Raw genomic sequence first — 25,366 nt, forward strand, 5'->3', positions numbered from 1 at the left:
GAACACAAAAGAAGAAAGAACACGCAGGTCAGGGTGCAGAGAAGAACACAGATGAAGAAAGAAGAAAGAACACGCAGATCGGGGTGCAGAGGAGAAAGAAGAACACAGATGAAGAGCAAAGCAGGAAGAGAACATGGTGAGGAAGAGGAGATAGAAGAACACAGATGAAGAGCAAAGCAGGAAGAGAACGCGGTGAGGAAGAGGAGAAATGAAGAACACAGAAGAAGAACACAGAAGAAGAAAAACACGCAGGACGGGGTGCAGAGGAGAAAGAAGAACACAGATGAAGAGAGAAGAAAGAACACGCAGGTCGGGTGCAGAGGAGAAAGAAGAACACAGATGAAGAAAGAAGAAGGAACACGCAGCAAGTGGGCTGCAGAAGAGGAGCAGAGAGCGAAGGGAAATGGACAGCAGAGGTGCGGAGAGAGATTGGAGGAGAGAGCGGAAGGTAGAAGACAGGAGTACAGGAAAGAGAGGTGAGTAGCGCGGGGCTGGGCGAGGGGCTGGGCGGGGGGAGTACTTACTGTTTTAGCAGGTCTTGCTGGGAGGTGTCAGGAGCCAGGGCTGGTGGAGCTGCAGCGGCAGGGGGAGCGACCTACCCTCAGGTCAATGGTCGCTTGACATCAGCTATGACACAGTAAGTGTGACATCAGCTATCTCTGCATGGAGCATGTGTGACAAGAAGTCCAGGTAAGCTGCAAATGGATAGCACGAGTGCCCCAGGTATGACTAGCATTGCTCACAAGACATTCCTTGCATATGCCATCCCAGGTCATAAGTCCTGCCACTGCCATGTTTTCTGTCTCTCCCTACCCTTCTCTAGGGGGCCCTGTAACTAGACTATTTGTACCCTGATAATCCTTCATCTACAAACACCCAGACTCACATTCTGACTCCAGTGTGTTTCCCTCTTTAGTATGGTATTCCATAGTCATTGTTCTTCTGTCGACATGGACGTCTGGTCGGATAATGCACTGCCTTGTAGTCTGTAGGACCTGTTATCACCTGTTTATTGCTTCCCATGTGAAAGGTACTGTTGGCCCTTTGAACTTGATTCTCACCTACAGGACTTGTGAGAGACTGAAGCTGCACACACCTATGAACACTTCCATGCAGACCAGCCATTTGAATCTGCTCTGCCATTTCTGCTGCCTGGAACGGCTTAGAAGCTGCCATTTTATGTATATCACTGTTATGCATTGCCGTATAAATCACTTGTGTAACACAGGCCTTGGGTTATTGTGTAAGATTGCAGCACACAGGATAAAAACAGTATACTTTTTCCACAGTGTTGTTCCAGCTTTGACCAGTCTCAGTCTGCTCACTGTATATTTGCCTTGTTCATTTTTGTTCCTGATTGACCCTGCATCCTGTTAGCCTGACTGGTTCCTGTCTTTGCGTTACCATAAAGGTTCCCTGTGACTACATTTGTCTCATAGTTGTTTTCCATGCCCTCACTTTCCTCCTGGGGTATTGTATCAGGTAGGTCTACAATGAATACTCAAATACAGTGTATAGGGTAATCAGTTTACTTATCGTATCATGGGGTGGAACTTGTCTTCAAATAGCCTAATCACAGCCCATCCCTTGTCTGGGTTTCATGTATGCATGAGTGACAAAAAGTGACAGTGTACCATGGCTGTATGCATGGATTGGGTATGGTGCCTCCAGCACAACAATGTTAGATAATGTGCATGAAATGTCAACACATGTTTGTATCCTGACGGTCCACCCACTGATTCACATCGGCCCCAACATATTGATGGGGCTTGCGTGGTGAATAGCTGTGAGGTTAAACAACACAGAGGCACTGATGTTCCCGGCTGCATTAGGAATTTTAGAGGCCACCCTGTATACAAATGTTGTGATGAAACCTGCCTGTTTAAAATTCCTGATCCATTAACTTTGTGAGCACCCCAAGGTTGCCCTGTTGTCAGTCTCATAAAACTTCTGCAGTGCCATAGCTGGACTATCCCCATGTGTGTTCTCAATTCCTCTTCAGCTTACCTTCAATTCAGCTGTGAAGGATGCTTTGTTAATGCAGGGAATGGCTCCACAGACTCATGACTAGACCTGAACGTAACTGTGACAACATGGACCCCAATCCTAACACAGGGTACACATGGGCCCACACACTTGAACTGGACACCTTTGTGCAATTAACCACTGGAAATATGTGAACACGTGCTGCTTGGTCTGTTGATCCTCCACAGCCACAGGAGAAACATAGGTCATTTATACGACTCAAACTGTGGAGTGACATTACATTTGTGAATTGGTTTTGGGACTCGGTGTCACAAACACCAGACCCACATAGCATTTTCAAATGCCTGACTCATGGGTACTATCTAAACAAGTGACCAGGAAGTGGAATCCAACATTCCAGGACATGTGATGGCTTAGTCTTGGAACATTGCCATGATCAACCGTTCTCTATCTATCCTGTGCATGGTTTGTCATGGGAGATGCTTATGTCCCAAAAATCTGGGAAGTTCACACAGCATTTGTTGCTACGTGTATGACAAACACATTTCCTTACTCATTTCCACACTGAATAACATCTGATGGTTGTCCCCATTGACAACACATGCATACAAGCACATTTATGAAAACACGTCCTGTGATGTTCACACAGTGGGACAACTAAAATTGTAAGAGCCAATTCACACACATTGACTCACAGGCAATGAGTTACTGTATTGAGTTGTGTAGCCTTGCTATCCTCTATTGATGCTCAACCTGCCTCAAACTGGGTAATACCAATTTGTATTCCAAAAGTTTGGGGATCTATTGCGTCAGTGAACAGTGCAAATCCAGTACAACAACTAGAGGATTATGGTCAGCAGTAGTGTGATCTGCCACATGTGCCCATATACTGGAATGCACAATGTAGGTGCAAACAGCCTATCTCTGTATAGTGACAGCTGTCATGTAATATAAAAATGTGAGAAATGACCCAAACCCAGTAAAAGACATAAATTTTGACGCATATGCATCAAAAAAGACACACATGTGTCAAAAACGCTGCATATGCGTAGAAAAATGACGCTCACTGCCATGATACATCCATTGGCCCTGAGCGGTAATTCCCACACTGTAACCATGAAATTGGTTAATTATGAAAAATATTTGAAAATATGTATGCAAGGTAATTTCTAAGCATGTGCGTCAAAAAAAACAATTTGCACAGACTTTAAGCGTTATAATATTTTGACACATCATAATAAAAACACACCCCATTTGAGGCAGGAAGTGATGTAATAGGATATCCTGTTTATAGAATTGGTACAGTGGGTGTACTTTGACTTTCACTTTGCAGTCTGTGATTTTTCTTGACTGTGTGGCTGTGTTTGGACTTGTCTCTTTGTGAATATTGAGAATTTGTCTCCTGTGTGCTCTTTATATTGTCTTTTGGTGTTTTCTAAGTGTCTGTGGTATCCTGTGTCTAATTTTGTCTTTGTACTGTTGTGGGTAGTGTTAGTTTGGGGATAGTTGGGCTGTTTTAGTGTTAATTACTTTTTATTTCCCTCTCCTCCTTTCCCTTCATTATCCTCTGTACCCCTTAATTTCTTTATTATTTCAAGCATGTTGGGTAGGCCACGTCTCGGTAGAATGGGAGAGGAAGAGCTGGGGGGATTCATTTGGCTGGTGTGCCACTTCCTCCCATTGATGATAGAAGCAGGTGGCCGGGTGATACAGGGGTATCACACAGAGGCAAGGAGGCTCCGGTGGGCAAAGGTCCTGTACCATCTGCAACGTATATACAACACACCGCGCAACAACCACAAGCTAAAGCACCGTTGGGCTGACCTTGTTGCCAGGGAGCAAGACCTGCTAGACCACCTGGGGATTGTGATTGGTGGTCCTGTTGGTGAGTACAATTCAGAGTAATGTGCACATTTAAATGCTCTGTAGTGACAGTAGCAGATTTGTTCATATGCTACAGGCAATGTTTTTAGACATGTGGAATGCAAGTTAAACATACAGTGGCCATGAGTTAAACAATAATTGCTACACATTACCATAATTTGTTGACACAACAGCTGCACTGAGTTACAAAACACAACTGGAGCCTGTATATTAGTGCTACCTTCACGTCAATAGAGGATGCAAATGTGGCTCTCACATGTTTTTGGCATGGTCTGTGAGTGTACCAGGAAAGACATGTTTTTAATCCAGATATTTTCAAGAACTAATGTGTCCCCCAATTATTTCTGATACATGTCTGAACTGGATTCTGACACATACCAAGTTATTTCTAACCTCAGGTAACATCTTAGGCTGATAGTTTGACTTGGTTGTGCCGCAATTAAATTAGGGATGGATGCCAAAAGTAATGCATGTGATTTAGGGATCATATCTAAATGTTTGGTGCTACTTTCCATAGCTGTGGCACATAAAATGAAGTAAATTATACAAATTGAGGGGTAACAACTATCCATGGCCCTCTGTTCATTGTACCTGTATGTTTTACATTGGTCTTGGGCACAATAGCTGGAACAGAGCTAATGCATTTGCCATCTGTGTTACTCTATAGCCATGAACTTCTCAAAAGTTATGGGATCATCATGGGATACCTGACGTTGGGGAATGCATGATCACAATGTATTACGTGCATGATGTCATGCAAGGGACCCTTAACCAATTCCATCGTACATATAAAGTTCACTAATACTTTGCAAGTTTAGTTTGGCACAGCCATGCTGATCTAGTGCAGCATATGTACAATAACTAACTTCCCAGTATGGAGGCTATCACAGACATGGGTGTATGCTAAGATGAGAAGACCAGCATTCCTGTGACTGCCATTCCGAAGGTACATACAAATTGAAACCTACATCATCATGACTGACACAGTGGTGCATTTGCTAAACCATGTGTTAATAATATCACAGTGTCAGTTTGCTGTATATCCGCTGATCAACCAACTTGGCAAATGTAAGATGATGAATGTGGCTCACTGTGATTTCCAAAACCCATATTGGGTAAACAGGGCAATGAGTGGCACATTTCAGGTGCAATGACTACACCTGTGCCCATGCAGTCTGTCATGGATGACTACAATATACACTGTCAGCATATATCTCCTTGTTGTATCCAAATAATAAAACTGGTCAATCCATGGCTAGCCTCAAACTGTCACCAGTTAATGCACAGGATCCCTGCCATTATGGTGTCGTAGGAGGCATATGTGGCTCAGGGTACACTGTTAATGTAGCATATGTAACCTACACACAACACAGGCCCTACATGTAAGGGACCATACCATAGAAATCATGACCTTCAATCAACTCACAGGAGCGTCACACAGTAAATGATTGTCCCTTGATGCCCAAGCCGCAATATCTGAGTGACTGGTATTGCAGTGCTCCAGGAATGTAGCTTTGCATGTCTCTCATTACTACAAATGATGAGAGGAGTACACTCCATAAATGAGTCTGCAAACAATTGATGGAGCATGTTTTCACCACATGATAGTTAGGGCCACTGCATGTGTGCAGATATGTATGTATCACTCACTGGAGTGACAGGGTCTGTACATGTTTGCAGTGGTATGTCTGTTGCAATATCATCATGCCTGAGAGGCTGGACTTTCAGATTTAATGTTACACACAGTAATTTTATTTGGAAGTGTTGTACAGTGCACAGACATTGAGCACATTTCTCCCTTGCATGCTTTACAGGTGGACCTGCCCTTACACAATCGGAGAGGTGGCTCGATTTGCAGACCCAGACATATCCAGTAAGTGTTGATATTTCAGTTCTGTGTTGTGTTTGCAGCTATTGTGTGATTGACTCCTGTGTGTTGGACATACAGCAAGGTATGATGTGCTAGTAAATGATCGGATATGTTACTTGAGTGAAGTATCACTTTTTTTCCATCTTTGAGTTGGACAATCAGTGGCGTAGAGTCATATTTTAGGATTGCAGTGCAGCCCTGTAGGCATGGCCATGTGAATAGGGTGACATTTGTTGTTAAATTTTTGATGAAGAAAATTTAGCAGAGGGCCATATTTATGATTTAGTCAGCAGGTTAGACTCTGAATCTCACAGAATAGGGATGCCAAACAGCGATGCCAAAGTCTTACTCACAGACTTGAGCCTCCCTGTTCACTAATGAACATGTTTGACTTCCTAGCAGCATGTAGCTCCACATGTTGTGCTACGTGTATGTGGCACTTGAGTACAGTGTCATAGGTGTGCATGCAGCTCATGGCCAGATGTGTGCTTGCATCTATGTGCTTGTTGTAAGACAGGTAGTAGTGGTATTAAATGATGTTGACAATTGTCTGCATTTACAAACATAAATGTGGATTGGATTGTCCAAGGTTTGGGTGTATCTTAGATGGACATCCTCCTTACCTGTGGTGGACTGCCCAAACCCATGTACAGCTGTCCAAATCTTCCTGGGTGTCCTAGATGTTTGAAAGTATTTGTTGCTTCTCCATCGCCCCCCGAGGCACAGGCTTAGGGTTATGAAATGTGTACCTTGGTGTGATGATCCAAGTTTAGTACACAGACATGTAAATCTGTTAATCACTTGTCTAAACCTGGGATACCCACTCATGATTAGCAACTGCATTCCATCCTGGCAATTCCATTTACAAATCACAGATCTTGTGGCCCTTGATTGTCATCCAGATGATAGTCATTAGTTGGCCTGTCACATGTGGAGGACTTGCAGCATTTTTTACGTGACTAATGGCTGAACAATGATGCACAGGTCATTTAAGTTGTTACACATCTTTTAGAGCATTGCTGTGCTGCTAGATAGGACATGTGTAGGCTGCGTTGGCAAGTACTTCCTCAGGGCGAATCTGTGATCTGTATGGTGATCTGGCCTGTTTCAGCTACATTAGATGTATTGTCTGATTCTCATTAGTAGCTATATCACACAATGAAGTACCTAATGTTTGGCTTTATGTTTTTTAACAGCACCAAATATGAATGCTATCCAGATTCAGGAGTTTCAGCGCCGGGTGATGCGTTACCGCCACATTCTGGATGTGGAGTCAGGGTTCCGCCACATGGCACGGTGTTATCGCCATGAAAGAGCCTCAGGAGTGTGGAGGGCATTTGCCCAAGGGGGCCCTTCAGTGTCCACAACAGCCACCACCACCAGCACTACCACCCAGGTGGCACCAAGCACATCAGGCACCACTGCAGGACCATCGACCTCCACTGCTCCCGGACCTATGACAGCACCACCTGCACCTCCCCCTACAAGCATGGCACCAACAACCGGGCAAACATCTACAACTGGCACCTCTGCTGCAGTCATTGACCCTGCAGATTTCCAAAGGATGCAACGTGACATGCAACGTATGTTGAGGAGAATGAACAGGCTGCAGCAGGAGGTGTCACAAATTAATAAGAGGGTGCGTGCCATCAAGAAGACCCTGCGGAGGGCGAACTTGTGAAAATTATACCCTCTGCCTTGAATCCCTCCCCTCCCTCCTCTTTCCTGGTTCTTTTAATTAGTGGGTTTATGGGGCTTAGTGTTAGGTTAGGCTATTAGTTTAGTTAGTAGTAGTGGGGTGAGGGTATGATAATTTAAAATGTTTTTTTATTATGTGTGTGGGTGGGTGGGTGTGTGGATGATGTTGGGGTTTTTGTGTTTTAAAAAAAAATGAAAAAAACTATATATAAAAATATAAACAAATATATATTTGTTGAGTATAAGATAGTATGTGTTTAGGTTAGTATACGTTGTCCTCCATGTGTCCCGTCTTATAAGGGGCGTGGGGGGTTGATGTTTAGAGTGTTTAGTTAAATGTGATTAGTAAGTTTAGCTTGGGTTAGTTAGGGCCAGTTGTGGGTAATGTGTAGTTAGGATAGGTTAGGTTAGGTTAGTTAAGGTGTTTCCCCAGGTTTACCTTCCTTTTTTACTGTTAAATAAATACTTAGGTAATCCTTTACAGTATGTGTCACATGCTTGGGGATCAGGGCCTTGCCATGGCTGAACAGTGTCTCTGGAGTATTTGCATTTGTGTCCTATGCTGCAACCAAATCCCAACTGAGCTGTTAAATTGGCAGCTACACCAGAGCTACTTTGCTAAGATTCTGCCATCCATTGCACCCACCACTCACGGTTACTATGGATCCCAATGTGTTGTTAATTTTTGATGTATGTTTTCAATCTGACATACTTTAGGAGCAGATTTGGTATTGAGGACACTGTGTTACGTCTGCAGCCTGATGTTCAAGTGAAGCCTTATAAGGTGAGTGGTGGTATGATCTCATGTAGTGTGGTATACATAACTCACAGCTATCATTTGTTACATTGTTCAGCCCGGTTACATATTTGTACGTACACTCATACACATCCATTCCTGCTGTATGGTGTGTGTGAGGAAATGTTCGGGTCAAATGTCACATACGTAAAGATTGCCTGGAAGAAAAATTTGAAGACAATAATTTTGGGCTTAGACATCCCTTGAAGAAGACTTATTCTGTCCAGCACAGCATTATACTGTGTAGTTTCTATTTACCTCAGAATTAACCCTCAGGCAGGGCAGATGATGGTACAATCCAGACCAGAGTGCATAGTTATCAGCCCACATTCTTTCAGGGCAGTTGTATTGACATTCTATAATCATTGACATGAGGCAAACATCACTGATCTCCCTCACGGTTCATGAGTCACATTACACAGAGACAAAGTTGTTGTGTAAGTGCTATTTATTTTAAAGTGCTGTAGTGCTATATGTACATTGTCCTTGATTGTGAGTCCATTAGTGTGACACCTTCCATTGTGACCCTACACAAGTGCAAAAGGACATGTCATTGGACATGCTGGGGTGAAGTGTCAGACAGTGCAGAGGGACAGGATTTGCCAATGAGTTAGTGAGAGACAATCAACAGGCAGGGTGACAAGATATATAGTGGGCTGAAGAACAGTGCTTGAGTACAGTTGTTGCAAGACTGGCATGTTACAAAGCACAGGAACTTGGTTATAGGTGGCCATGTGGCAGGGACTAGTGCTACCAGTTACTCTTACGGGTGAAGGGGATCTGTTCCACATCTTCATCTTCTGATGTGTGTGTAGTCTCCCCTGCCCTTGGTGGCGGTGGTTGTGAAGGGTCAACACACACCTCAGTGTTTGAAGATGTGGAGTCAGACATCCCGGTAGCTGCCATCTGTGGGGCTATGAAGGGCAGTACTGCAGCAAGGAGGAGCTGCTGGTTCTTAAGGATAGCAGCCACATCACTGTGACAGTCAGCCAGGTCGGCCCTGAGGGGGGCAATATTGCATTCGTGCACGCGTTGAAAAGTTTGTTGTTAGAGGTGTAGTGTCAGCTCTCTTACAGCTGTGCTGATTTCCTTCACACTTTTTTTCAAGTTCTTGCAAGATTGATGTTCGTCCTTGCATGGCTGCTGCCTGTTCTGCAGTTGACATCATGCACGAACGCACTCCCTCTGGGCTGGCTGCCATATTTTGTATCCCCACCTGCACCTCTTTGGTCAGCTCCCGCTGTACTCTAACTACAGTTCTCTTAAAGCTGGTGCCAGTGTCGTCAGAGTCCTCAGCTGGGTTGGAGCTGGCAGGTCACACAATTGGGGTGGTGAGTGGGTCCTCTGTGATGGCTGCTGTATCTGTGCTCCTCCTTGCGACTGAAGGTGAGGTCTGGAGGGTTTCAAGGACATCTTGGAGGGTCTGCTGGCTGATGTTTGTCAGCTCATCATCCATGTCATCAGGGTAGTCCTGGACAGACATATCCGCAGGAGAGCCATCGTCCTCTGCAATGAGATATTGTACAATCAGTGGGTCTGTGTTGTTGGATTTGTAATGTGATGGCACTGACTTCCTATTAGTGAGACATAGTAATCTTGGTTCCTGTTCATTGTTCCTGTCATTAAGTTTAGCATTCTCCAAGGCCTATGCCCCACCTGCATGTCACATGTAGTGTGGTCAGTTTGGAGACTTGTCAGCATCACATCCTCTAGGTGTTGGTTCTGGCCAAATTGTATATTGCCACCTCCTTGTCCTACTCAACTCTCTGTCTACTTCCATTCTCATGGTGAGGACTTGCACTGGCTGTGGTTGTACTGACGGCACTTGCACCACACTTAACAATCTGCAACTGCCCCAGTCTCTGATATTTCACATCCAGCTATATGTTGCTGAGACCTAGCATACACTATGTATTACACTGGCATGGCACGATACGGGTGCCAGCATTGGTAGTGTGTACTGATGATGCTGGGGAATGTGTGCTACATTGGATTGCACTGATGGTCCTAGCAGTGTTCCATTTCCTCCTCTGACTGTGCGGGTGTGTTTCACTAGCCGGTGACATATGCCCTCCCCCTCAAAGCTGTTGTCTGAGCAGTATAACAGTTGGGATGTTGCATGGTGTCATTGGAGCTGTTGTGACTCAGGCACAGGGTGGATCCTGACATATGCAGCATGGGTGTGACATTAGTGCTGTGTACCTCATAATGTTTATGACAATGGCTGATGTTTGTAGCGACTATGGACATTCACATTTGACAGGATTAGAAAATTTTTATTGTTCACAGGGGATTGATAACGTTGTCATCCTGAACCTTCTAATTTGTGTGTGTTGGATCCATGGGTACGTAACTGCCATTAGCTACTTGACCAACGTAAAAAGAACAGTTGATGGACGGAATGTAGAACAAATCAAACATTCACCCCCAGTCACAGTCATATGCAAATCAGTCTTGACCCTGTTGGCTGGGTCCAAACTGGGGTGGCATAGTGAGGAAAAGAACAATGGACTAAACCCAGATCTGCGACTGGGGGTGAGTGTTTGCATTATTCAGCACTCCGTCCATCATCCTTTTGTTTTGCTAAAATTAGCTACTTGACCTGCACACACAGCAGAGGTGGTGGTGGCAACTGTTGTCAATGTTACATTCCACTTGCAGATATGGCCTGTTAATTGGGCCCTAGTTCATGTAGGGAGAATACTGGCTGACGTGTGACGGGCTGCCTGTTTTACGTTGTACCCTACCCTCCTGGACTGGCTTTACCTTTCCAACATCCTTGGCATGGCAGCATACCCCCATGCAAAGGTTGTTGGTGTTGTGTAGTGGTGTGGCCCAGGTTTCCTCTGAACAGCCCATGCCCCCGTGCCGTGCCCCTTTACCCATGCCACTCCCTGAATATCATGACCTACATGCATTGTGTAGTAGGTATGTCCCCACCCCCTGCTTGCAGTTGACATTTGTGCATTTTAATTCCCCATGCGACTTACCCTGCATCTGTGTTGTCTCCTGGTAGTCTGCGCTGTCCTGTCCTTGAATTCCTGTGACGATCTCCTCAGGGATGACGGCTGCGACCATCTCCTCCATGTGGTCCAGGGCCTCCTGCAGTGCTGGACTCCCACCTCCAGTCTGCAGTGCTGCCTTCCTGTTCCTGCCCATCTTTTCCTTGGTCCTGCGCTTGCAGTCATGCCAGCGTTTCTTGCACTCCATGACTGTTCTCCGTACTTCTGCCACACTGTTGATCTTGTCAACAATTTGTTGCCAAATTGCCTCTCTCCTATGATTGGCAACTTTGAGGTGACAAGCAGTTGGTGCTGGTGTTCCGTCACCTCTTTCACCAGAATTTCCTGCTCCTCTGCACTGAAGCTACAATTTATTTTCTTCTTCTCCCTGTCCTGCGTCTTGTGTGGGTCCTCTTGGCTGGTTCCTGGTCTGTTGTCAGCTTCCTGGGGACTGTCCAAGCATCTGGGATCGATTTTGGCTCTCCTTAGCACATTTTGCTGTGTTTGTGCCGCTTTTTGACGCTATTGCGTCAAAAAAAGGAGCATATCCTTTTTGCGACGTCATAAACTGGCTCTGTAGGAGGCTGGACTGGCTTGTAGTGAGTTCCAAGGGGTACTTACACCTTTCACCAGGCCCAGTTATCCCTTATTAGTGTATAGGGTGTCTAGCAGCATAGGCTGATAGATAATGGTAGCTTAGCAGAGCAGCTTAGGCTGAACTAGGAGACGAGTGAAGCTCCTACAGTACCACTAGTGTCATATGCACAATATCATAAGAAAACACAATACACAGATACACTAAAAATAAAGGTACTTTATTTTTATGACAATATGCCAAAGTATCTCAGAGTGTACCCTCAGTATGAGGATAGCAAATATACACAAGATATATGTACACAATACCAAAAATATGCAGTATAGTCTTAGAAAACAGTGCAAACAATGTATAGTTACAATAGGATGCAATGGGGACACATAGGGGCAACACAAACCATATACTCCAAAAGTGGAATGCGAACCACGAATGGACCCCAAACCTATGTGACCTTGTAGAGGGTCACTGGGACTGTAAGAAAACAGTGAGGGTTAGAAAAATAGCCCACCCCAAGACCCTGAAAAGTGAGTGCAAAGTGCACTAAAGATCCCCAAAGGACATAGAAGTCGTGATAGGGGAATTCTGCAGGAAAGACACAAACCAGCAATGCAACAACAATGGATTTCCAGTCGAGGGTACCTGTGGAACAAGGAGACCAAGTCCAAAAGTCACAAGCAAGTCGGAGATGGGCAGATGCCCAGGAAATGCCAGCTGTGGGTGCAAAGAAGCTGCTACTGGACAGTAGAAGCTGAGGATTCTGCAGGAACGACAAGGGCTAGAAACTTCCCCTTTGGAGGATGGATTCCTCACGCCGTGGAGAGTCGTGCAGAAGTGTTTTCTTGCCGAAAGACCGCCAACATGCCTTGCTAGCTGCAAATCGTGCGGTTAGGGTTTTTGGATGCTGCTGTGGCCCAGGAGGGACCAGGATGTCGCCAATTGCGTCTGGGGAGAGAGGGGGCGTCGAGCAAGACAAGGAGCCCTCTCAGAAGCAGGCAGCACCCGCAGAAGTGCCGCTACAGGCACTACGAAGAGGAGTGAAACGGTGCTCACCCGAAGTTGCACAAAGGAGTCCCACGCCGCCGGAGGACAACAACTTAGAAAGTCGTGCAATGCAGGTTAGAGTGCCGTGGACCCAGGCTTGGCTGTGCACAAAGGATTTCCGCCGGAAGTGCACAGAGGCCGGAGTAGCTGCAAAAGACGCGGTTCCCAGCAATGCAGTCTGACGTGGGAAGGCAAGGACTTACCTCCACCAAACTTGGACTGAAGAGTCACTGGACTGTGGGAGTTACTTGGACAGAGTTGCTTGATTCAAGGGACCTCGCTCGTCGTGCTGAGAGGAGACCCAGGGTACCGGTGATGCAGTTCTTTGGTGCCTGCGGTAGCAGGGGGAAGATTCAGTCGACCCACGGGAGATTTCTTCGGAGCTTCTAGTGCAGAGAGGAGGCAGACTACCCCCACAGCATGCACCACCAGGAAAACAGTTGAGAAGGCGGCAGGATCAGCGTTACAGAGTTGCAGTAGTCGTCTTTGCTACTTTGTTGCAGTTTTGCAGGCTTCCAGCGCGGTCAGCAATCGATTCCTTGGCAGAAGGTGAAGAGAGAGATGCAGAGGAACTTTGATGAGCTCTTGCATTCGTTATCTAAGGAATTCCCCAAAGCAGAGACCCTAAATAGCCAGAAAAGAGGGTTTGGCTACTTAGGAGAGAGGATAGGCTAGCAACACCTGAAGGAGCCTATCAGAAGGAGTCTCTGACGTCACCTGCTGGCCCTGGCCACTCAGAGCAGTCCAGTGTGCCAGCAGCACCTCTGTTTCCAAGATGGCAGAGGTCTGGAGCACACTGGAGGAGCTCTGGGCACCTCCCAGGGGAGGTGCAAGTCAGGGGAGTGGTCACTCCCCTTTCCTTTGTCCAGTTTCACGCCAGAGCAGGGCTGAGGGGTCCCTGAACCGGTGTAGACTGGCTTATGCAGAAATGGGCACCATCTGTGCCCATGAAAGCATTTCCAGAGGCTGGGGGAGGCTACTCCTCCCCAGCCCAGACACCTTTTTCCAAAGGGAGAGGGTGTAACACCCTCTCTCTGAGGAAGTCCTTTGTTCTGCCATCCTGGGCCAAGCCTGGCTGGACCCCAGGAGGGCAGAAACCTGTCTGAGGGGTTGGCAGCAGCAGCAGCTGCAGTGAAACCCCTGAAAAGGCAGTTTGGCAGTACCCAGGTCTGAGCTACAGACCCGTGGGATCATGGGATTGTGCCAACTATGCCAGGATGGCATAGAGAGGGCAATTCCATGATCATAGACATGTTACATGGCCATATTCAGAGTTACCATTGTGAAGCTACACATAGGTAGTGACCTATGTGTAGTGCACGCGTGTAATGGTGTCCCCACACTCACAAAGTCCGGGGAATTTGCCCTGAACAATGTGGGGGCACCTTGGCTAGTGCCAGGGTGCCCACACACTAAGTAACTTTGCACCTAACCTTTACCAGGTAAAGGTTAGACATATAGGTGACTTATAAGTTACTTAAGTGCAGTGGTAAATGGCTGTGAAATAACGTGGACGTTATTTCACTCAGGCTGCAGTGGCAGGCCTGTGTAAGAATTGTCAGAGCTCCCTATGGGTGGCAAAAGAAATGCTGCAGCCCATAGGGATCTCCTGGAACCCCAATACCCTGGGTACCTAAGTACCATATACTAGGGAATTATTAGGGTGTTCCAGTATGCCAATGTGAATTGGTGAAATTGGTCACTAGCCTGTTAGTGACAATTTGGAAAGAAATGAGAGAGCATAACCACTGAGGTTCTGGATAGCAGAGCCTCAGTGAGACAGTTAGTCATAACACAGGTAACACTTTCAGGCACACTTATGAGCACTGGGGCCCTGGCTGGCAGGGTCCCAGTGACACATACAACTAAAACAACATATATACAGTGAAAAATGGGGGTAACATGCCAGGCAAGATGGTACTTTCCTACAGGCTCACAGTCACTTTCGTCGTTTTTCTTTAAGATGTGACGGATTGATTTGAGTAAAACAAAATGACTCACACCTGTGGTTTGCGCCGTCATGTGTCAAAGTATAAATTTGATGCCCAATCGGTGCAAATAAATGGCGTTAGCCGGCGGTAAAAGTTTTTACGCAAAACTGCGTCGCCATAGTTTTGCATCAAAAAGTATAAATATGGCCCATAGTCTTCTAAGAATGAGGCAGCTGATTAGAATGTAAAGCTAAAAGCAGACTTTGCTAAAGAATATGATGACAAATAAAATGTGCAAAAAGGCACAGCCCGTGTAACTGTACTAAAATGAGGGTGTCCAACCCAGGCACAGAGGGGCCACTACAAGAGCGCTGGATAGAAAATGCCACGCTAACACCAGGTTTCCATTACAAAAATGATGCAAACAATGTGCAAAGTGTTTGTAAACATCGTCCTGCGTGTCAGTAAGTATGAGTGAGATTGAGTGAATGCACTCAGTAAATCAGAATGAGTGTAAGTGGGTATAAGAGAGTATGAGTGTGATGCTAGGAGGACGTGACATACCTTACTAGAAAAAATCAGGGTCAAGAGTCACATGATGTCACTTCCTGGGGTCATTAAGGTCAACGGTTATGTGATACCACTGTGGCTACCCCTAGTATTCTGGTGAGTCGACGCCCATTGCCTTAACACTCATGCGATTAGTGCTACTTCACATACCAGCAGCCCGGGATCCATCTTAATGGCTTTTCTAGCACCTTTCTTCTCAGTTTCTGAATACACCTGGACCCCAGTTTCCATAGCATTTTGTAAAAATAAAGTATGTAATTATTTGAAGAGGTTTGGATCTGTCTTGACTGGAGGCATGTTTAGTTACAGGCCTCCAACCACAAGGCAACTCTCAGAGTATCAAATGGGTTGCAGTCATGCACTTGCTTTTCATTTTTTTTTTTTTTGCAGGTTAAAGATGACCCAGTTGTGAGAAAAGACCACTTTTTTGACATGGTGAGCCCCCACTTTTTGCCTGATGCATGATGTAGCCTAGAAATTGTAGTGCCCAGGACCCCTGCTAACCAGGTTCCCTGGGCCAGAGCTCTTTTCCTAAAACTGTTGTGATGCATTGGCACAACTGGGTACACCTTCAGCTACCACTATAGGTCCCCAGTAATACTTATGTACCCAGGACATGGGGTACTAGGGGTAGGCCCCTGAGGGCATCAGCATGCACCCAGATGCCCCAGCACTGCCATTGGTGTCCTGGTGCAAACCTAAAACATAAACTCAACATGGCACACTGCCTGTGTGCCCTGTTCACCATACACTGCATATACTATGGGTAAGACACCCCTCTGACAGGCCTTCCAGCCCTAAGGCTGGTGCACCATATCATATGTGAGAGCATAGCTGCATGAGCAATATGCGCCCACTGTGTTCTTGCCAAACCTGGGACATAGAAAGTGAACAAAGCAGCCATTTTAATACATGATGGACACTGGTCAATACGAATTTCCCAGCTACAGATGGCCACTCTGAACCCTGGGTTGTTTGGTCCAAACAACTCAGAATGATAAATCCACACTGGTGCCAGTGTTGCATGTATTCCTAGATGGACCCAGGGGTCCCCTTAGAGGTGCCCCCTGCAAAAGGTAACTATCCTGGCATGGTTGGTGACTGGTTCTATCCAGCCTTCCACCTCCAGACACCCAATCTACAAACCTTGGGGGAGAGATCAGTCTCTGTGGTTTGCAGAACTGAGCCCTTCCTGGGTGGAGGTGCCAATACCCCCTCTCTCAGGGATGTGTACTACCCTGGCGGCGACCTTCAAAGGGCTAACCACCTTTGAAACTAGACCTCCCAGGCTTCCTGCTAGCAGCAGATGGCTACCCCCGTTGCAAAGCTCCACTTTTGGCAGGAGCAAAGGTGTAAAGCTACGCAAAGAGTAGGAGGAGTTGCCCCACCTGACATGCACCACCCCTAAGGTGTTGTCTTTGAGTTGGGCACTCCATTTCATTTTCCTGCATCTTGGATGGAAGGAAAATAGCCAATCAGGGATAGGGAAGTGACCCTTCCTATAGGAAGTGGTCACTGTAGTGGGCGTACCACTCAAACTCAGGTAACCCATTGGTCACCACCAAGTTCCCTCTAAAACGCCCACTAAGTACAATATTTAGAGGGCACCCCTAGATCAGGAAATCAGATTTGACGGACAGAAGAAGACCAGCACCAAGAAGATCCAAGGCACAAGAACTGTGGACCTACTGCAACAAAGAAAAGGCAGCAAAACCTGCCACCTGCACCCAGGACCCGAGAATCGCCGCTGAGGAGCTGTTGGACAACTGGAAAAACTCTAAAGAACCCCAGAGGACCTGCAGGCTTTGAAAATCACTTCAGAACTCCCTCCAGAGTGGAGGTACCACTCTACAACAGCAAGAAGCCAGAAAGCCAGTGAGGGTCACTTCACTGACCAGCTGCTAACTCCCGAACGGGAAGTCACATCTGGACTCAGTGACACACTGATGACTGTGAGGACAAGCCATGCAAGTGTGCCAAGTCTGGTGCCACTGCGCCCTCCAGTGGTCAAACCGTACCAATATCCTGGGTATTGGTCACCTAATGTCAGACACCAAAGAAAACCAGCCTGTCCGGGCTGAAACAGGACCAGGAGGAAGCCCCAGGTGAGGGACTTAAGGAACACTCCGGACCTCCTGCCAGAGTGCCCCCGTTGTCCTGCAAACTACCCTTGAACCCACTTACCTCTTGTTCTAGAGGGCATCTTTGCGCACAGCTCCTGGATCATTGATTCGCTCTGCACCCGGCCACCCTATGCCCTTCAACGAAGAACCTGCTGTGCACTAGAGATCCCCCACCCCTTGCAACCTCGACATTCCAAGAGGACCCCAAGGAACCATCTTTAAACTTACCTGTGCAGTGTTTTTCCAAGTGGTCCCCCGCAGTGGCCCTGCACCAGCTCCTGAGACATTCTCCCGCTGCTGCTGCTGGAACCGGGAGGCGCCCGAAATTCTCCAACTGGCACAGTGTGCCCATCGACAGCCTCGACCAACCTACAAAAGAAGAACTTGGCAAACTCACTGTACGATTTTATATGTATTTTTAAAGGTGATCCTCCATTGATTCCTATGGTGAGTAATTTCACAGAAAATGACTATTTTTATTACACTTCAAAAATTCATATTAGTGCTTATGCTCTCTCTCCTCTAAATGTTGTTGTTGCATACTCCTAACCCAGTATTTCTCCCACAACTGGCACACTGGTGCCCTCTTATAAGTTCATAGTATAATATACCTAGGTACCGAGGGTATTGGGGCTCTAGGGGATCCCTATGGACTGCAGCATTTCTTTTGCCACTCATAGGAAGCCCATGCAAAGGGTTCTACAGGACTGCCGTCGCAGCCTGTGTGAAAAGGTGCATGCACCCTTTCACTGCCATTTACACTTCACCAGGTCACTTATAAGTCACCCCTATAGCAGGCCCTCCACCCCTGAGGGTTGGGTGCTGAGTATCTGTGTGTGAGGGAACCCCTGCACTAGTAGAGGTGCCCCCATGACCTCCAGGACCATTGTTCCAGACTCTGTGAGTGCGGGACGCCATTTCACACATGTACTGGACATAGGTCACTACCTATGTCCAGCTACATAAAGGTAACTCCAAACATTGGCATGTTTGGTACCAAACATGTTGGAATCATTCCACAATGCTTTTGCATGCATTGGTTGTATGATTCCATGCACTCTGGGGCTCCTTAGAGAACCCCCAGTATTGCCATTCTAGACTTCTGAGTTTTTCTAGGCAGCCCCAGCTGCTGCCACCTCTCAGATAGGTTTCTGGCCTCCTGTTGCTTGAGCAGCTCAAGCCCAGGAAAGTAGCACAAAGAATTGGGAGAGGGGTGTTACACCTTGTTGCCCTAAGTGCACTGGGTATGCCCAGATGTGGGTCCCGGGCTCACCATGCCACTGAAATGAAGCTGTCCTGGCTGATGAAGGGTGATACCCTGAAACCAGTCCCAGGATGCTTGTTTCTTGTCCAGGGAGGACCTGGCCTGGCAGTTCGGGCTGGACTGTTCCCATGGGGAACAGGGTCAAGACTGATTTGCATATGGCTGGGTCCAAACTGGAATGGCATGGCAAGCAAAACAACTGATAGATTAAACCCAGATCTGTGACTGGGGTGAATGTTTGATTTATTCTGCATTCTGTCCATCATCTGTTGTTTTTACCTTAAAAAGTAGAGCATTAGGTGATCTAGTTTTTACCCCTGTAAGCCACACTTCCAGTTCATCTCAGATCTAATACCAAAGTCCTATGCGTCAGGAAGCAATTATAAACACATCTCTTTGCAGAAGTTGGAAGGTAGCTTCATATAACTCAGTGTTTTCACTTTGCTTCATCGATGTGCGCCGGGAAGCCCAGTGTTGGGCAACTGTTCGCACCTTACAAGATCAGTTAACTTTACATAACATAACAGAGATATATCTATCTATATCTATCTATCAATATATATATATATATATATATATATATATATATATTCCCTAGTCGTGGCCGCCACTAGGTAGTTATAGTTAGGACCTAGTTTGTACGTAAAAAGCCTGTTTTTTACTTGCCTATGTCTTTGGTTCCACTTGACGAATCTTCAGAAACCTTTCCAAACTGGTTTGCTATAGGGATTTTGAATGGCAATAGCGCAGACACTACTGGAGGGAATCACACCAAATTCGGCAGTAAAGTAGATCCTGGTCCAGAAAGCAATCTTCTTGTGTTTTGCTGTGGATCTGTCCAGTGCTTTTTTGGTAATTAATGGGGAAAAAAATTGTATATACTGTATATAACGAAGAGGATACGTTGCGCATCCAACGCGGACCACCACAAATCCCCCAGCACATGGAGGCGTGTTTTCTTTGAGAAAAGGGTAGAAGGTTTCAGGGTAGAGGTGCTCTGATCCCATGGGGATAATGACTTATGAGCTTAAAAAGGTTAAACACCCTTTTTTGTGCCGATCGTGGATCCCCGACTCCGTTGTGGTGCTCAGCTGGGCCTCTTGTGTAACATTACAACGGAGTGGTAAATCCTGCACATGAAAGAAAAAATATATATATATATTTAAACACATACTGTTGCACACACTGTCACACCCACTCACAGACACACACACACACACACTTACAGTCCCAGTTAGACACTCACTCACACACCCACTCAGAAACTTACACACCCACATACAGACCCACTCAGACACTCATTCACCCAAACACAGACCCACTGAGACCCTCATGCTCCCACTCACAGGCCCACTCAGAAACTCATGCATCCACTCAGACCCTCAGGCACCCACTGAGACACCCACTCAGACCCTTACGCACCCACTCACAGACCCACTGAGACACTGACTGTAGGAAGCTGGCCTGGCTTATAGTGGGTACCTTGTGGTACTTACACCTTGTGCCAGGTCCAGTTATCCCTTATTAGTAGAATAGAAGGCTTCTAGCAGCTTAGGCTGATAAAGGTAGCTATAGCAGAGCAGCTTAGGCTGAACTAGGAGACATGCAAAGCTCCTACTATACCACTTATATCATATAGCATTATATCATAAGAAAACACAATACTCAGAGTTACTAAAAATAAAGGTACTTTATTTTAGTGACAATATGCCAAAAGTATCTCAGAGGATATACTCCCTTAGGAGGTAAGTAATATACACAAAATATATGCACACAAACCAAAAATCAGGTAAGTAACAGCTAGAAAAGTAGTGCAAACAACGTAGAACACAATATAATGCAATAGGGAGAAATAGGCCTAGGGGCAACACAATCCATATACTCCAAAAGTGGAATGCGAACCACAAATGGACCCCAGGCTTAGTGTAGTGTGTAGAGGGTTGCTGGGAGTGTAAGAAAATACTAAGGGTGTCCAAGAAACCCCACCCCAAGACCCTGAAAAGTAGGAGTAAAGTTACCCTACTACCCCAGAAAGACAGTAAAGTTGAGATAGGGGATTCTGCAAGGACAACAACTGACTGCAAAACACTGAAGACGGATTCCTGGACCTGAGGACCTGTAAAGGAAGGGGACCAAGTCCAAGAGTCACGCAAGTGTCCATATGGGGGCAGGAGCCCACTAAACCCTGGATGAAGGTGCAAAAGGGCTGCCTCCCGGTGGAAGAAGCCAAAGATTCTGCAACAACGGAAGGTGCCATGGACTTCTCCTTTGGTCAGAAGATGTCCCACGGCATGCTGGAGGATGCAGAGTTGTTTCCACGCAGAAGGACCACAAACAAGCCTTGCTAGCTGCTAGAGTTGCAGCTGAGGATTTTGGGTGCTGCTAGGGCCCAGGAAGGACCAGGAGGTCACCCCTTGGAGGAGGAGACAGAGGGGGTGCTCAGCAACACAGAGAGCCCATGCAGAAGCAGGCAGCACCCACAGAAGTACCTGAACAGGCCCTTAGAAGATCTGAGGACAGCGGTCAACTCAGAGTCACAAAAGAGGGTCCCACGACGTCGGAGTCCAACTCAGCGAGTTGGGCAATGCAGGACGGAGTGCTGGGGACCTGGGCTAGGCTGTGCACGAAGGAAGTCATGCAAAAGTGCACAGGAGCCCGAGCAGCTGCAGTTCACGCAGTACACAGGATTACTCTCTGGCATGGGGAGGCAAGGACTTACATCCACCAAATTTGGACAGAAGGGCCACTGGACTGTCGAATACACTTGGACCCAGCTCCTGTGTTCCAGGGACTACGCTCGTCAGGATGAGAGGGGACCCAGAGGACCGGTAATGCAGAAGTTTGGTGCCTGCGTCAGCAGGGCGAAGATTCCATAGACCCACGGGAGATTTCTTCTTGGCTTCCAGTGCAGGGTGAAGGCAGACAGCCCTCAGAGCATGCACCACCAGGAAACAGTCAAGAAAGCCAGCAGGATGAGGCGCTACAATGTTGCTGGTAGTCTTATTGCTACTTTGTTGCGGTTATGCAGGCGTCCTGGAGCAGTCAGCGGTCGATCCCTGGCAGAGGTCGATGAGAGAAGTGCGGAGGAACTCTGGTGAGCTCTTGCATTCATTATCTGGTGAGATACCCACAGGAGAGACCGTAAATGGCCCTCAGAGGAGGATTGGCTACAGAGAAAGGTAAGCACCTATCAGGAGGGGTCTCTGACGTCACCTGCTGGCACTGGCCACTCAGAGCTGTCCATTGTGCCTTCACACCTCTGCATCCAAGATGGCAGAGGTCTGGGACACACTGGAGGAGCTCTGGGCACCTCCCCTGTGAGGTGCTGGTCAGGGGAGTGGTCACTCCCCTTTCCTTTGTCTAGTTTCGCGCCAGAGCAGGGCTGGGGGTGATCCCTGAACCGGTGTATACTGGCTTATGCAGAGAGGGCACCATCTGTGCCCTTCAAAGCATTTCCAGAAGCCAGGAGAGGCTACTCCTCCCAGGCCCTTCACACCTATTTCCAAAGAGAGAGGGTGTAACACCCTCTTTCAGAGGAAATCCTTTGTTCTGTCTTCCTGGGACAGGGCTGCCCAGGCCCCAGGGGGGCAGAAACCTGTCTGAGGGGTTGGCAGCAGCAGTAGCTGCAGTAGCTGCAGTGGAGACCCCAGAAAGTTAGTTTGGCAGTACCCGGGCTCTATCCTGGAGACCCGGGGATGCATGGAATTGTCTCCCCAATATCAGACTGGTATTGGGATGACAATTCCATGATCCTAGACATGTTACATGGCCATGTTCAGAGTTACCATTGTGACGCCACATATAGGTATTGACCTATATGTAGAGCACGCGTGTAATGGTGTCTCCGCACTCACAAAGTCCGGGGTATTTGCCCAGAACAATGTGGGGGCACCTTGGCTATTGCCAGGGTGCCCACACACTAAGTAACTTTGCACCTAACCTTCACTAAGTGAGGGTTAGACATATAGGTGACGTATAAGTTACTTAAGTGTAGTGTGAAATGGCTGTGAAATAACGTGGACGTTATTTCACTCAGGGTGCAGTGGCAGTCCTGTGTAAGAATTGTCTGAGCTCCCTATGGGTGGCAAAAGAAATGCTGCACCCTGGGTACCTAGGTACCATATACAAGGGAATTATAAGGGTGTTCCAGTGTGTAGGAAGGTAGCCTCTTTCTAGCCTTGTTACCCCCACGTTTGGCCTGTTTGTGAATGTATGTCAGGGTGTTTTCACTGTCTCACTGGGATCCTGCTAGCCAGGGCCCAGTGCTCATAGTGAAAACCCTATGTTGTCAGTATGTTTGACATGTGTCACTGGGATCCTGCTAGCCAGGACCCCAGTGCTCATAAGTTTGTGGTCTGTATGTGTTCCCTGTGTGGCGCCTAACTGTATCACTGAGGTTCTTCTAACCAGAACCTCAGTGTTTATGCTCTCTCTGCTTTCTAAAATTGTCACTGCACTTCAGTTAATTCGAATATTTCACCTCCTTCGAGTGATAATGAGTGGGAAAGGGGGAGTATGGAGAGATTAATACCAACTACTAGCACAGATAAGAGTTCTTCTTCTTCTTTTTCACAAGAAATGTGGAAATTTCAAGAAGAAAACTGGGATCAAACTATGAGAAAGAGTCGAGATACAAAACAAGGAGAGGCCAGCGGGGAAAGCATACCCGAAAAAGAGACGGGTTTGAAGACAAGATCGTGGCACAGGAAGACATAAATGCAGATTCTAATCTTACAAGTATTGTTATATATAAATCAGAAAAATGGCTGACTAAAGATGAACTTAGCCTTTTAAATAAAGGATTAGGATTCTGCCCTAAAAGCCAGGGAGACATTTGTCAATCTAAGATAGATCTCTTTAAGTTTGTGAGGAAGTTAAAGCTAAAGAAACACTTTGAATTTAATTTTATAAACCCTGACATTGGAACAAGTCAACAATTGACTAAAGTTATGAGTACACTCTCTATACAGGATATTAGAGATACAGCTGCAATTCTATTGATTACGGATCAAGAAGAATCTCCTGGTATCATGTCTAGAGTCCTACAGGACTTGAACATTGCTGCAGACACCCATATAAGTAGTGGTTTGAAGCAGAAATCTACTTGGACACCGAGGGTCCTTATAGATAACAATATAGAAGTATTTTATAAACCAGTTAATGAGGATTTGAATAATAAATTCTCATTAGACAAAAAAACGTACGAAAAATTATAATTTAGATTATGGACAATATCAGGCAATCAAATCCCTCCAGACAGACAAGAATATAATAATTAAAAGAGCAGACAAGGGGGGAAATGTGGTAATTCGCAACAGACAAGAATACGAGAATGAAATTTATACAAAATTGAACAACGAGAAGTACTATGAGAAAGTGAAAACGAATCCCATATATTTCTTAACAAACTTGATTAACCAGAGACTTCGTGAGTGGTTAGAAAAAGGTATTATAGACATGGATGAATACAAATATCTACAGGTAAATCGTCCGAAGTTTCCATGTATCTATACTATGAATAAAATACATAAGAATCTTGCTTTTACACCAGGGAGACCTATTGTTTCTGAAATCGGAGGCCCTACTGAAAGATTAGCAGAATTTGTTGATGTATTTTTGCAGCCCTTTGTATGTAAAATGCCTTCGTTTATTCGAGACACAAAACATTTATTGGGTATGCTGAATGATATACTATGGGAACCTAATACATATTTGGTGACTCTAGATGAGGAGGCTCTATATACAAATATTAGACATGATTCTGGATAACAAGCTATAACACATACATTAGGTAAAAGATCGGCGAGTCTATCAGAACATACTAAGATGTTAAACAAGATGATGGATATAGTTTTGCAACATACTTTTTTTCTTTAAAAAAATGAATGGTATCAACAGAAACAAGGTGTCGCTATGGGGTCCAAATTTTCGCCATCATATGCAAATTTATTCATGGGGTGGTTTGAGGAAACGTGGTTATGGGGACCTGAAGCAGCAGAATGGCATCCGCATATCCTCTACTGTGGGAGATATATAGGGCCATATTTATACTTTTTGACGCAAAACTGCGCTAAAGTTTTTGCGCTTTGCGTCAAAAAAATTAGCGCCGGCTAACGCCATTCTGAAGCACCATGCGGGCGCCGTATTTAATCAATGACGTTAGCCGGCGGCGCTGCCTGGTGTGCGTGGAAAAAAACGACGTACACCAGGCAGCGCCGGCGTAGGGGGATATGGAGCTTGGGCACCAAAAAATGGGGCAAGTCAGGCTGAGGCAAATTTTTCGCCTCAACCCGATTTGCGCCATTTATTTCGACTCCCAACCCCCATAGAAATGACTCCTGTCTTAGCAAAGACAGGAGTCATGCCCCCTTGCCCAATGGCCATGCCCAGGGGACTTCTGTCCCCTGGGCATGGTCATTGGGCATAGTGGCATGTAGGGGGGCACAAATCAGGCCCCCCTATGCCACAAAAAAAAACAAAAAAAAACACTTACCTGAACTTACCTTAATGTCCCTGGGATGGGTCCCTCCAGCCTTGGGTGTCCTCCTGGGGTGGGCAAGGGTGACAGGGGGTGTCCCTGGGGGCATGGGAGGGCACCTCTGGGCT

The 25,366-nt window shown here is 46.4% G+C and overlaps 1 protein-coding gene across 1 annotated transcript in view; it reads left to right on the forward strand.

The window, feature by feature from the left end:
* LOC138285943 (zinc finger protein Xfin-like) overlaps positions 1-25,366 on the forward strand; it is a 664,541-nt gene that overhangs the window by 491,433 nt on the left and 147,742 nt on the right. Inside the window, exons 18-19 of the mRNA XM_069226463.1 lie at positions 15,764-15,808; positions 23,951-24,241. Of these exons, the coding sequence (XP_069082564.1) occupies positions 15,764-15,808; positions 23,951-24,241 (336 nt within the window). The remainder of the gene's footprint in view (positions 1-15,763; positions 15,809-23,950; positions 24,242-25,366) is intronic.

The sequence above is a fragment of the Pleurodeles waltl genome, chromosome 3_1 (assembly GCF_031143425.1).
Source record: "Pleurodeles waltl isolate 20211129_DDA chromosome 3_1, aPleWal1.hap1.20221129, whole genome shotgun sequence".
In the NCBI taxonomy this organism is placed as follows: domain Eukaryota; kingdom Metazoa; phylum Chordata; class Amphibia; order Caudata; family Salamandridae; genus Pleurodeles; species Pleurodeles waltl.